Consider the following 14,596-nt stretch of genomic DNA (forward strand, 5'->3'; position numbering starts at 1 on the left):
TGACTTCTAAGTCAAAGGAATTTTCAGAAGGCTACTTAGTTTGTAGTCCAAATTCCAGTTAAACACAAAAGAACTAACTCAGACAAAGGCTACAGAACCCCCTTGTAGAGTTCTCTGAAAACTCCACATCTTCCTAAGCAAACTATTTTAGTAACCAAACACCCTCACAGTCAGATCCTTCCTGATATCTACTTGAGGGTCCACTTCCTGAATTTTTAAAATTTGGCTTGAAAAGACTTTGCCACTCTTCAAGATTAGAATTCCCACCTTTCCTAGGGATTCTGCAGTAGCTCTTTGTAGTGAAACAGCTTTCTTTTTCCTGTTCTTTATTCTTTCCGTTCTATCTAAAAGTATAATGTAGAAGTAAACTAGGCAAGGCTACTTATCTTGTCATCAGATTTCCAGGTTGATGGGGAGCTGGCAAAAATTATTTAGGATAATGTGTAACCTTCTGAAAAGATTTTAAAGAACTTCTTGGGGGCTGGCGCCATGGCTCAACAGGCTAATCCTCCGCCTTGCGGCGCCGGCACACCGGGTTCTAGTCCCGGTCGGGGCGCCGGATTCTGTCCCGGTTGCCCCTCTTCCAGGCCAGCTCTCTGCTATGGCCCGAGAGTGTAGTGCAGGATGGCCCAAGTGCTTGGGCCCTGCACCCCATGGGAGACCAGGAGAAGCGCCTGGCTCCTGGCTTCGGATCAGCGCAGTACGCCAGCACCAGTGCGCCGGCCGCGGCGGCCATTGGAGGGTGAACCAATGGCAAAAAAGGAAGACCTTTCTCTCTGTCCACTCTGCCTGTTGAAAAAAAAAAAAAAAGAACTTCTTGGGGAGAGATGAAACTTAGCTCTGCCCACATAAGGGAACTCATTAGACAACTTCTTAATGTCAATGTCCCTTTCTGCTCAAGGATTTTATAATTCCTCCCACAGCACTGAAGATTTCCAGATTATCCTGACATTCCATAAGCTATCTAGTGGGAAAGAACATACCAGTGCTCCTTCTGGACCAAACATTTCCAAAAAACTTCCAATGAATTCTCGGGACTTTTCTTCCCATTTTTGAATGAGGTCAATGCTTTTTTCCTCCACCTTCTGAACAAATTCTTTTGACTTTTCTTCCACGTCTTTCACCTTCTTCTTTACTTTATCAACCCGCTCCTGCAAGTGGTATTTCTTCTCCTAGGTAAAGAAATACTGTTTTGAGAAATAACCTTTTCTCCAAAGGAGAGAGAAAAAATGGCTCAACATTCTATTGACACTCTTCTTAGTCTTTAGAATTTTGCTTTGCTTTAGTCTACTCCATACTTCTTTAGCACAACAGATAAGATATGCTCTGTTCAGTGATATTATACAAAAGTATGATAATTTTAATATTGTATATGCTTGGGACCAAATTAAATCTACAGGGTAGGTCCAGTAATAAATAGGTCAATCGCAAATGATGTCAGACTTTTTAAAAATAAAACATAAATGTGGAATCTAAACACATCTGACTTGAATCAAACCTCAGTCTATAAGGAGATACGTAGAGAGCAACAAGATCACTGTGCAATACGTCAAGAATAAGCCAATTATAATAGACTAAAAGTGGAAGTACTCAATTTACTTAATTTGCTTATTGTCCTGGATTTTCCCCCTTATATCAAATGCCTTATTCTATGACTTTAGATGAGTTGTATGTTTTATATTTTAGTATTTGGAGTTCTGCTCATTTGCAAAATAAAGATGATGTTCTTCGATCCTATCAAGTTTCCTAAAGATAAGTGGAGATGGTATGGGGGCAGGGGGAATGTCTAGTCAAATGAAAAGTATTTTCATAATTTCCAGACCATAAAGAATAAAGGGAATATATTTAGAATTTTTAAAAACCTGATTCTTAGGGAAAAACGGATAATGATTCTGCAGGAGGTGAATTAACAACAGCTAGGATTTATCTGCACAGATATACCATATTCAAATGAAATTATTTCACCTACTCTCATAGCATAATTATATAGAAGATATGGTTAACAGCTTTCTTCTTTTTAAATAAAACTTTACTGAGGTAAAAGTTACATATAAAATATATGGAATTTCTAAAGGGTAATATTAAGCTACAATAAACTTAAGCTCTCAAAAATAAAATCTCAAAACTTGGGTCTACATGGGGAAATTACAAGCAAAATATTGTGTCACTTTGCACACAGGGGGAGAATCCATAGGTTTCATCAGATCCTCAAAAGATCATTCAGTCAAAAAAGGAAAGAAGTGAAGAACCATTGTTTAGAATGCTCTGATATAAATACCCTACTATAGAAGCAACACATTCTCATTTATTTAATTGGCTGTGTCCTTATACCAATGTGTTGATGCTAGACCATAAGGGCAGAAACTCCTTCTGCTTTATTCTTCATAAAGAGCTAAGCATAGTGCTGCCTGCAAAGAGGCATTCATCAGCTTCTGGGAGTGATAACTATAACAGACTGAAAGGCAAGTTCATCTCAGAAGGAGTGGGAGACAACATGTGTCCCGTGGAATCAGGGAACTCTGAGGTGAGGGCGGGACTTACGTTGATAAAGCTGACGTTGAGTTCCTTTGCTGTGTAGCCTCTCTGTAGGTTCCGTCTCGCATATACATCATAGTCACGGACAATTCGGGTGATGATGTCTGATGTGGAGATACCTTCAGTCCTCTGTGTTGGAGCAAACATGCCTAACTCAAGAACACATACAAACAAATACTGTGATATTCTGGTATACTCAGGAAGTAGATGGAAACTGGAAGCAACATTCCTTCCCTCAAGAAGTAGAACTTGGGGCCAATGCTGTGTCTTATCATGTAAAACCACTGCCTGTAGTGCCAGCATCCCATATGGGCACTGGTTCGAGTCCCAGCTGCTCTACTTCTGAACCAGCTCCCTGCTATAGCCTGAGCAAGCAGTGGAAGATAGCCCAAGTGCTTGCGCCCCTGCACCCACAGGGGAGACCTGGAAGAAGCTCCAGGCTCCTGGCTTTGGATTAGCCCAGTGCCGGCTGTTGCGGCCATTTGGGGAGTGAACCAGCAGATGGAAGACCTCTCTCTCTCTCTGCCTCTGCAATTCTGCCTTTCAAATACATAAATAAGTCTAAAAAAAAAAAAAAGAAATACAACTTACTTGCTATTACTAAGTGAAGTCTGGAGATATTGACATTATAGAAGGAAGCTTGAATCAAAGGCTAACGGAAGAAAGGAGGTACAGAGCCCTAATAATGAGAAAAACATGGGAGTAGGGAGGGTTTTCTGAAATTAAGAGAGACATTAAAACTAGATATTTAAACCAAGAATTGATGGGTGTCAGTGCTACGCTCATCTTTACCTTTAATACAAAGTGTGACCTGAGAGAGGATGCTGAATTTCTCAGTATGCGTATTTTCTTCTAAAGTGCAACAATATGGTTGAATCTCTGTAGCTGCCTCTGAGACTTCATAAAAATGAGAATGCAGAGTGAGCATTGGGTATAGTGGGTGGAGCCGCTACCCATGACACCAGCATCACATATGGATGCCGGTTCGAGTCCTGGCTGTTCTACTTCTAATCCTGCTCCCTGCTGATGGCCTAGGAAAAGCAGTAGAAGATGATCCAAGTGTTTGGGCCCCTTCCACCCAGTAGGAGACCTGGATGAAGCTCCTGGCTTCAGCCTGGCCCAGTGCCAGTCATTGCAGCCATCTGGGGAATGAACCTGTGGATGGAAGATCTCTCTGTCTCTCCCTCTCTCTCTGTAACTCTGATTTTCAAAATAAATAAATAACTCTTTCTTTAAAAAAGTGAGAATAATATCATTTTACTCACCTGCCTCCTTGATGTGCTTATAAACATCATCACTCCCAGCAGAAGAATAAGGGATATCATCATGGGCTACAAAATCAATCTGAAAATAAGCAAACACCATTTAAAACCCAGAATAACTGTCATTCATAAAGACTCAGTAAATAGTCTCAGGCCTCGAAAAAGGACAATAAGCAGAGACTGGGCCTCAAATGAACTTTGTGTCTATATTTCTTTTCATTTTGCTTGTAAATTCCATGATCCATATCACCCAACTCAATTATTTATAGGTTACAAATATGAAGGTAGTCAGTCTCTTTTCTAACAATTCTCCTGGAAATACTACCCTCATTGTATTCTAATCACCAGGCTGTGGTCAGCAGGGCTACAGGATCTGCTGGTGGGCTAGTTAGCGAATGGAACCTTGGAAAGAAGGAATCCCATTATCCTCCAGGTAGATGACGGATTGGTGAAAGAAGGGTTTCTAAAAGTATTTTAAAAAGTCACTTCTTTGTTGTTAATTTTCTTTTTCAGTTTATAAGCAAAGAGGGAATTTAAAAATAGCAACAAAGAGAACTTCTACTGGAATTGGTACATTTATATTTTTGAGAAACTTAAACTCAAAGCCACAAAAGATCTTTAGGTCTTGTGATCTATCATTTTACTACTGTCAACACTCTCTGCAAGAAGGAGAAGAAATTAAATGGCACTGGGATCAGTAATCTTTTTAAGAGACATGCTAAATCTCACTTACTCCTTCTTGATTAGGTCATATGCCTTTGCACCACTACACTCAACTCCCAAAAGGCACGATAGTGTGAAGTGTGCTCACTGGGACTATGACAGGGCCTCTCAGCTAATATCTCAATTACCCATAACAATTTGTCAGGGATCCACAGGCAATAAAGCCAAGAGTGGGGGCATGCAAGACTCATGATTGAGTATCTACTGCTAACAAGGGACAGAGGAAGTTGTTAGTTTCCCTAAAACCACATACTCTTCCTGGGCCTGCCTTGCTGTTGCTGAGAATTTTGCTCATCACCTTTGGTGCCACTGGCTATTAATTGTTGATACAGAAAAGCTAGGAACCATAAAAGGTATGTCCTATTCTTAAACAATTATAATAAATTTCCTCTAGCTTCAGGCCTATCTAAGTATTGCTTTAGAAGTGCTCTGGTTACCTTTTTTTTGACAGGCAGAGTGGACAGTGAGAGAGAGAGACAGAGAGAAAGGTCTTCCTTTGCCGTTGGTTCACCCTCCAATGGCCGCCGCGGCTGGTGCACTGCGGCCAGCGCACCGCGCTGATCCGAAGGCAGGAGCCAGGTGCTTATGCTGGTCTCCTATGGGGTGCAGGGCCCAAGCATTTGGGCCATCCTCCACTGCACTCCCGGGCCATGGCAGAGAGCTGGCCTGGAAGAGGGGCAACCGGGACAGAATCCGGCGCCCCGACCGGGACTAGAACCCGGTGTGCCGGCACCGCAAGGTGGAGGATTAGCCTATTGAGCCACGGCGCCGGCCATGTTTTGTTTTGTTTTGTTTTGTTTTAAGATTTATTTATTTGAAAGGTGGAGTTGGGGGGGGGGGGTGTCTTTCATCTGCTGGTTCCCTTCCCAAATGGCTACAACAGCCAGGGCTGGGCCAGACTGAAACCAGAAGCCAGGAGCTTCATCTGGGAGTTTCCCACATGGGTAGCAGGGGCCCAAGGACCTGGGTCAGCTTCTGCTGTTTTCCCAGGCACGTTAGCAGGGATCTGGATTGGAAGTGGGACAGCTGGGACTTGAACCAGTACCCATAAGGGATGCCAGCACTGTAGGCTGTGGCTTAACCCACTATGCCACAGCCAGCCCTGGCCACCTATATTCTTTCCTCACTGAACAATTCACCTGCAACATCCCACATACCCCTGTAGAGAACTGAATGTGCTTGCTGGTTCCTCAAGCTTGAAGGCCTCCAATCTAGTCTGAAAAATTCCTCCTATCTTTTAAGCCCGCCTGTTGTAGGAAGCCTATTGCTTCAATGTGGAAGAAGTCAAAGAAGAAAAAAGGTTCTATAATAATAACTCACTGAGTAAAGGTGGAAAAGTTTGATTTCTAATCCCATACAATTTCTAGCCCAAAAGCAAAGTCCTGAAACTAAATTTAAGTCAAATAAGAGAAGTCTACATTAATATGTCTTGTTTCCTAGAATGTGAACTTCCTGAGGGCACAGCTGGGGCATGGATATTCTGAGATTGGCACAACAAGCCATAAAGATGAACACACCTACAGCGCCAGGGGAAACACCACAGCACTGAAGAGCTCGATTCCTAGCCCTGTTAATACTGGAGCAGACTATTTGGTTTCTCTGGGCCTGTTCCTCATATGCAAAGTGGGACAACAACTACCCCCACAGACTTGTGGAGAACAAACGGAATACAAGGGATGTAAACTTAAACCCATATAGACATCAGGAGTTAACTACTCATAGTTGTAATATCCCTATTATCTCCTCTGTGAAACTTGAAGGCAGAAGCAATGAGGCCTTGAGAACTGAGGAGATTCTGGAGCAAGCACTGGGGACATGTGCCGAGTTTCTTACCCTGTGTTCTGCCAGGAACTCGGGCGTCAGAGTCCAGGGGGCGTTCCTCACCACTTCATCCACATAGCGGCAGTGCTGCACTGCATCATAGCGCTCATTTTCATTCATCACCGTGAAGCCTTTGAAGTTGTGCGTCAGCTCGTCACTGCAGACTGAGTTCACCACAAGAAGCTGTAAGGTCCCCTTTGCTTAACCATCCTCATTCATCAACCTCTCCCTTGTTCTCTCACTTCCTAGGATCGCAACCTTCCTCCCCACTTGCAGAAAAACCTGGCTGTAGCTCAGTCTGGGAACAATGCGTTTTGTAATTCAACACACACCTTCAGGAGCAACACTCACTGAACAGTGGGTTCACACTTCGGAGAAGAGAGGGTATAACAGAGGACCAAGATCTTTGAAATGAGCCTGTAGTACATTTCTGAGCACTTAAGTTTTTAAAAAATGTTTTCCTACTTTAATAATAGTGGGCTGGGCCACACAGCATTTGCTTGACAGATTTTCATACTTCAGTTGATTTGAAATGATAAACTGAAAGCTAGAGCAAATGCTATTCTTCAGCAGGCAAAGGGGCCAGTTTACTCCCATGTCATCAGTAACTCAGCTACAAATAGGAAGATAAATATTAAACAGCTCAAGTTGTGAGCCTGGAGTTCCTCTCTCCCAGCTTAGGTTGCCAGTACTTCATACACTTCATGTTTCAGAGAGACTGTACTACATTCTGCATTTAAAAACTGAAACAAGGGCCAAGGTACTTGGCGAGGAGGCAGGAGAGAACAAACGACTACTATAATCTTCTGGACAGCACATAAAGTCATCATATATTTTCTTACCTCCCACAATGAGGTATGTATTAGGGAAAAGGTTCTTTGCTTGCATCAGAGCCCGGGCATGACCAGAGTGAAATAAGTCAAATATTCCATCTGCGTAAACCCTCACAGGCCGTTCACCTGAATCCAAATGGGAGAATTTATAACAAAAATACATTTATTCAATGTTTCATGCTTGACACATGAAAATGGCACAGTATGACCGTTCTGTAGCTGCACTTCCCTCTCTCAAGGTGTCTCCTGGGCATTCGCCCACTTCTGGGGGTGGGACAGAGCTGTGAGCTGCCTTCACCACAGGTGCCTTCCTCACTTCATCTCCACCAACTCTCTTTATTGTATGAAACTTCTCAGGTGAAAAAACAAAATGTGATCGCTTTTACTTAAAGTTATTCTACAAGTGAAAGGGAAGAGTAAGTCCTAAACTTTAAAATCTTCACCTTCAGTTTATGATTATTCAGTTATAATTAAACAAGGTACACAAACACTTCAAAAAGTTTGTAGAAAAATTGAATTTAGAGCTAAATTTACTTTGTTGAAAAATTTTGAAAGCTATGAGTAATTTTTTTATAATATACATTTCGGGGCCGGCACTATGGTGTAGTGGGTAAAGCCACCACCTGCAGTGCCAGCATCCCATATGGGTGCTGGTTCCTGTCCTGGCTGCTCCACTTCTGATCCAGCTCTCTGCTGTGGCCTGGGAAAGCAGTAGAAGATGGCTCAAGTCCTTGGGACATGCACCGGTGTGGGAGACCCAGAAGAAGCTCCTGGCTCCTGGCTTCAGATCAGCTCAACTCCAGCCATTGCGGCCAATTGGGGAGTGAACCAGCAGACGGAAACCCTCTCTCTCTGCTTCTCCTTCTCTCTGTATGGTTCTAACTTTCAAATAAATAACTAAATCCTTAAATATATATATACACATATATATGTATATATATATTTCAAAATCCTTAAATATATGTATACATATATGTATATATATATATTTCAATGACATTTTTGAAGACCTCTTGTACGCATGCATTTCCAAAAAATTTTGCACCAAAATAAACTGATTTTTTTAGGTATTTATTTATTTGAAAGACAGAATGACAAAGACTGAGGAAGACATGAATAAAGAAATATTTCATCCTCTGGTTCACTCCCCAAATGGCCCAACAGCCAGGCAGAGGCCAGGCTGAAGCTGACTGGTACAATGAGGGAAGATTATAAGGAAATTTTGAAGGCTATGAAAAATATGACACTAGGGGGTCAGTGCTGTGGAACAGTGGGTTAAGCCTACGCCTGTAGTGCCAGCATCCCATATGGGCGCTGGTTCAAGTCCTAGCTGTTCCACTTCCAATCCAGCTCTCTGCTAATGCACCCGGGAATGCAGCAGAAGATGGCCCAAGTAGTTGGGCCCCTGCTCTCAATTGGGGGACCTGGAAGAAGATCAAGCCTCCTGCATTCAACCTGCCCAGCCCCAGCTGTTGTGGCCATTAGGGGAGTGAACCAACAGATGGAAGCTCGCTTGCTCGCTCTCTGTCTGTGTGTCTCTGCATTTCAAATAAATAAACAAATCTTTAAAAAAAGATTAAAAATATGACACCTGACATATTATTCAGATCTTTACAAAAATAGACAGGATCACAACCCAAGTCAGGCTAACATCTTATTTCTGCTTCCGTATATCTCAGAGCTGTAACAATGGCCCAGGAAGCAAGTATCTACTGCATCTATTTCATAGTTGTGACAGTAGTTTGGGAAACTGTATAATAAAAAGAAAAAAATCAAATTTTATAGAATGAATTTACCCTCCTAAATAGAATATCAGGCAAGTGGCAATAATTACTTCTCTACTGGACTTACAAGCTGAGAATAAGAGTGTATTTTATAAATACAGTGGAATGCTAAAAACAATGGTAAAGCAACACAATAAGTAGGTATTTACTTACAAGGAGTTCCTCTACTTGCTTCTTCCATAGTTACCCTGACATAGGGTTTACTAAAGTCAACTTCAATTTCATCAGAAAAAGGAGCTGGCTGCCGTAAGCCCTTAAGAAGAAGAAAGGAAAGAGAAAAAATGTTAAACAGACCAACAAAGGTTTTTCTTAGGAATGCAAGATTAGTTTAACATTGTAAAATCAATTTATGTACACACTAAATACACTCAAATTAATAAAGCATTCGCACTAAACTAGGGTCTTTTTGCTTTTTTTAAACAAAGTATGTCATTATACAAATTAAAAGAGGGGCTGGTACTGTGGCATAGTGGGTAAAGCCACTGCCTGCAGTGCTGGCATCCCATTTGGGCACCAGTTCAAGTCCCAGCTGCTCCACTTCTGATCCAGCTCTCCGCGATGGCCTCGGAAAGCAGTAGAAGATGGCCCAAGTGCTTGGGCCCCTGCACTCGCATGGGAGACCTGGAAGAAGCTCCTGGCTCCTGGCTTTGGATCAGCACAGCTCCAGCCATCGCAGCCATCTGGGGAGTGAACCAGTGCATGGAAGACTTCTCTCTCTTTGCCTCTGCCTCTCTATAACTCTGCCTTTAAAATAAATAAATAAATCTTTAAAAAAAAGAAAAAGAAAAATAAGAAAGGAAGGAGAAGAGAGGGTGAGGATGAGGGAGGGAGAGAGGATAGGGTAGGAAATATCATTATGTTCTTAAAACTGTACATATAAAATTTGTTCCCTTTATATAAATTTAAAAATGGGGGAGGAAAGGAAAATGCAGAATATATTTTCTTCAAAAAAGACGCAGAAAAAGAATTTATGCAAATAGTGTTGTGGTACAACAGGGTAAACCACTGTTTGTGACACTGGCATTTCAGATAGGAGTGCCAGCTGGAGCCTCGGCTAGTCCATTTCCAGTCCAGTTTCCTGCTCATGTGTCTGGAAAAGTAGCAGACGATATCCTAAGTGCTTATTTCTCTGCCACCCATGGGGGAAATTAAGATGCAGTTTCTGGCTCCTGGCTTCAGCCTGGGCAAACCCTGTCTGTGGTAGTCACCTGGGGAGTGAAACAGCAGATGGAAGATCGATCTCTCTTTTCCTCTTTCTCTCTGTCTCTCCATCTCTCTCTGATGCTTTTTTTCTTAAAAAAAAAAAAAAAGATTTATTTCATTTATTTGAAAGACAGAGTTACAGAGAGAGGTAGAGACAGAGAGAGAGGTCTTCCATCTGCTGGTTCACTCCCCAGATAACCTCAACAGCTGGAGCTGCACCGATCCGAAGGCAGGAGCCAGGAGCTTCCTCTGGATTTCCCACATGGATGCAGGGGCCCAAGCACTTGGACCACCCTCCACTGCTATCCCAGACCATAGCAGAGAGCTGGATCAGAAGAGGAGTGGCTGGGACTAGAACTGGCGCCCACATGGGATGCTGGCATTTCAGGCCAGGGCATTAATCCACTGTGCCACAGAGCCAGCCCCTCTGATGCTCTTTCAAATAAATAGATAACTCTTAAAAAAGGAAAAAGAGGCCGGCGCCGCGGCTCACTAGGCTAATCCTCCGCCTTGCGGCGCCGGCACACTGGGTTCTAGTCCCGGTCGGGGCACCGATCCTGTCCGGTTGCCCCTCTTCCAGGCCAGCTCTCTGCTGTGGCCCGGGAGTGCAGTGGAGGATGGCCCAAGTCCTTGGGCCCTGCACCCCATGGGAGACCAGGAGAAGCACCTGGCTCCTGCCAACGGATCAGCGCGGTGCGCCAGCCGCAGCGCGCTACCGCGGCGGCCATTGGAGGGTGAACCAACGGCAAAGGAAGACCTTTCTCTCTGTCTCCCTCTACTGTCCACTCTGCCTGTCAAAAATAAAAAAATTAAAAAAAAAAAAAAAAGGAAAAAGAATATATAAAACCCAACATCCATTCATTATAACAAGTCAGCAAAATGCACAGAGAAGGGAGATTCCTCAATCCAGTAAAGGGCGTCTATCAAGAACCAATGGCCACCATGGTACTTAATGATAAAAGATTGTGTATTTTCCCCCAAGACTAGGAACAAGGCAAGTATATTTGTCCATGTCACTTCTTCATTTTGTAAAAGTTTTATGTGTATGAAAGGTAGACAGAGAGAGACAGACAGAGAGAGACAGACAGACAGAGCAGTGATCTTCTATTTGCTGGTTAACTCCTTAAATGCCCACAACAGCCAAGGCTAGGTCAGATCCAAGCCAGGAGCTAGGAACTCAATCCAAGTCTCTCACATAGATGGCAGGGACTTGAGTGCTGGAGCCCCACAGGTTTTGCACTGGCAGGAAGCTGGAATCAGGAGTGGGGTGGGACTCAAATCCAAGCACACTGACATGGGGTGCAGGCATGCCAAACAGCATTCTAACTGCCAGGCCAAAAGCCCACCCCAAATTCATTTTGTGTGTGTGTGGGTGGTGTCTATGATCTTTCTTTAAAACACTTTTTTTTTTTAAAGATAACAACAGACCACATATGCCCAAATATGTAATTTTTGAAGTTAGTAGGGACTTCCTGATATTTACATTAGAGAAAACTGTATTCTCTAGAGCAGAAGTGGGGAACCTTTTTTTCTGCCAAGGGTCATTTGGATATTTATAACATTATTTGTAGGCCATATACAGTTATCAACTTAAAATTGGCCTGCTATAGATTTATTGAATTTCAAGTCCTGCCACTGGTTGCCTTGGTAGGAGAAGACCCAATGATTTACAGCCCGATATGGCCCGTAGGCCAGATATTCCCCATCCCTGCATTAGAGGTTAATACACAGAGATGCTCAACATTAACCTGTGTTTCTAAAGATATATGCTACTTGCAAAATAATATATATTCTATTATTCCCTTTATATAAAGGTCAAAAACAGGAGAAACTAATTTGTTGTGAATATAAACCAGAAAAAAAAGAAGAAATTTGAGCAAAGAGGATAATGACTAGCAGGGGGCAGTGAGGAAGCCTTCTGGGGATACTGGCAATCATACACACATTTACATATGTAAACATTTATTAGAGGCTTGTGTATTATTAAGATTTATGTTTTTTACTATAATAAATTAAGCCTCAAAAACAAGATATTCAGCAATAGAAAGGAATGAAGTGGTGGATGAACCTTGAAAACATTATGCTAAGTGAAAGAAACTAGTTACAAAAAATCACATATTATATGATTCCATTTACATATAATATTCAGAATAGACAAATCAACAAACAGAAAGCATATCAGTGGCCATCTTAGACAGGAAGTGTTGGGAGAAATAAGGGGTAAATGTTAATGGGTATGGAGTTTCTCTTTGGAGTGATGAAAATGCTTTACAACGGATTCTAATTATGGTTGCAAAAATCTGTGAATATATTACAAGTCACTGAATTACACGCACTTCTTCAACTGGATATGTGAATTACAATGTTACCAATTACAATGTTACCAATGAATTACATGCACTTTTTTTTTTTTTAACATTTTAAGCTTTTATTTAGTGAGAAAGATGCGTAGGAGAGTGAGAGCTTTATTTAAGAGAGAGAGGTAAATAGAGGTTCATAATGAGCACCAGTAACCAGCCACGTGGAAGAGCATCTAGGCCTGTATCTCGGCCAGGAAGTCTAGAGCACATGGCCTGAAGGCCATGCGCCCTGGAGGCGCAGGGCTACAGCAAGCCCTGTCCTGGCAAGAGGCCAGGGAAGAAGAGCCGGGGATACATGCACTTCTTCAACTGGATATGTGAATTACAATGTTATATGAATTATATCTCACAAGGCTCATGTATATGAGACAAATAGAATTATGCTTCTTAATAGTAGTACGTGTGGATTAAAAGATCAGCTCTGGGGCAGGCACTGTTGCCTAGTGGGTAAAGCCGCCACCTGCGGTGCCAGCATCCCATATGGGCACCAATTTAAGTCCTGGCTGCTCTACTTCCAATCCAGCTTTCTGCTATGGCTTGGGAAAGCAGTGGAAGATGGCCCAAGTCCTTGGGCCCCTGCACCTGCGTGGGAGACCTGGAAGAAGCTCCTGGCTCCTGGCTTCAGATCAGCCAGCTCTGGCCATTACAGCCATATGGGGAGTGAACCAGTGGACGGAAGACCCCCACCCCCGCCTCTGCCTCTCTGTAACTCTGCTTTTCAAATAATAAATAAATAAATAAATAAATAAATCCTAAGGGGAAAAAAAACAGTCAAGGAATTTGTGGAATGGTTATTCAATCATTGGTAGCCTGGAATCAGTCACAGAAATCAGCAAATGGTACAAATCAGAGGTTTTCCCCACAGGGAACCACTTTACCAGGACACTACTGGTTAGTCTGCATACTTAGAAAGAGATCAGATCATAGGGAGGGGGAAATAGACACACATTTTTCTAGTGATGTTTCAGTGAGAGTAGAAAGGATGAAAGAGAAAAGATTTTATGAAGGAAGAATAGGTAGAATATGGTAAAAAGAAAATCACGTTTTCACTTAAGAAAGAAGCTTACAATAACTAAGTTTTTAAACTAAGGAAAATATCACGAGCAGGAGTAGAGAAGTTAAAAACAAAAGAGTTGATTCCTAGATAACAAATTTATCTTGAGTTTGAGATAATAGCAGAACATCAAAGAAATATAAAAAAGACAGGGGCTAGTGCTGTGGTATAGTGGGGTAAGCCTCCACCTGCTGTGTCAGCATCCCATGTAGTCACTGGTTTGAGTCCTGGCTGCTCCTCTTCTGATCCAGCTCCCTGCTAATGCACCTGGGAAAGCAGTAGCAGATGGTCCAAGAGCTTGGGCCCCTGCACCCATGTGGGAGACCCAGAAGAAGCTCCTGGTTTCTGGCTTTGGATCAGCCCAGCTCCACCCATTGCAGTCATTTGGAGAGTGAACCAGTAATGGAAGATCTCTCTGTCTCTCCCTCTGTCTGTATATCTGCCCCTCAAATAAATAAATAAATCTTTTTAAAAAATCAAAAAGACAAAGGTTGACATTATACTCACATAGGTGGTGAAGATGATAAAATAAAATATTTAAGAGAAAATATACAAAAAAAAAAAACTAATAGTTGAGGAAAAGAAATTCTTAAGAGTTCATATTGGATGGTTGAAGAAACCAGAAGATGTTAGCGAGGCTTAAAGAACTCTGGTGAAGGTGTGTCCTAGAGATCAAGGAATAATGTCAAAGGAGAGGATTATCATTACTGGTAAATGTTCCAGAGAGATCAAAGAAAATGAGAACTGAGAAAGTCTTTAAATTTGGAGATCCAGCAGCTATTAGAGACTTTCTTAGAATATACTAGTGAAAGAACATCAGTGCCTTTAAGAAAACTGGAAAGACAACAAAATAGATACTACACTTGATCTTAGCCAAAAGGCCAAGAAGCAATAGATTAGTTATAATCCCTCATGAGAGATGCATGGCCATAAAGGGAATGGAAAAGAAAAAAACCAGAAAGGTACCTAGAAGGGACAGAATAATCAAGTGACAAGCTTTTGTTTGTTTTGAGAGGCAGAA

General features: G+C 42.2%; 1 protein-coding gene and 1 pseudogene across 3 annotated transcripts in view; both read right to left on the bottom strand.

Moving 5' to 3' along the window:
* PCYT1A (phosphate cytidylyltransferase 1A, choline) overlaps positions 1 to 14,596 on the bottom strand; it is a 46,976-nt gene that overhangs the window by 4,285 nt on the left and 28,095 nt on the right. For 2 of the 3 annotated variants that reach the window (XM_062209524.1, XM_062209515.1), the window contains 7 exons: positions 10,167 to 10,250; positions 9,112 to 9,211; positions 7,184 to 7,300; positions 6,354 to 6,505; positions 3,801 to 3,879; positions 2,542 to 2,684; positions 984 to 1,172 (listed from right to left, as the gene is read on the bottom strand). In XM_062209524.1, coding sequence (XP_062065508.1) covers positions 984 to 1,172; positions 2,542 to 2,684; positions 3,801 to 3,879; positions 6,354 to 6,505; positions 7,184 to 7,300; positions 9,112 to 9,211; positions 10,167 to 10,250 — 864 coding nt within the window. The remainder of the gene's footprint in view (positions 1 to 983; positions 1,173 to 2,541; positions 2,685 to 3,800; positions 3,880 to 6,353; positions 6,506 to 7,183; positions 7,301 to 9,111; positions 9,212 to 10,166; positions 10,251 to 14,596) is intronic. The other variant, XM_062209533.1, reaches the window with a different exon arrangement.
* On the bottom strand, positions 14,288 to 14,468 carry LOC133752374 (U2 spliceosomal RNA; annotated as a pseudogene).

This window comes from Lepus europaeus, chromosome 2, assembly GCF_033115175.1.
Source record: "Lepus europaeus isolate LE1 chromosome 2, mLepTim1.pri, whole genome shotgun sequence".
Taxonomy (NCBI): domain Eukaryota; kingdom Metazoa; phylum Chordata; class Mammalia; order Lagomorpha; family Leporidae; genus Lepus; species Lepus europaeus.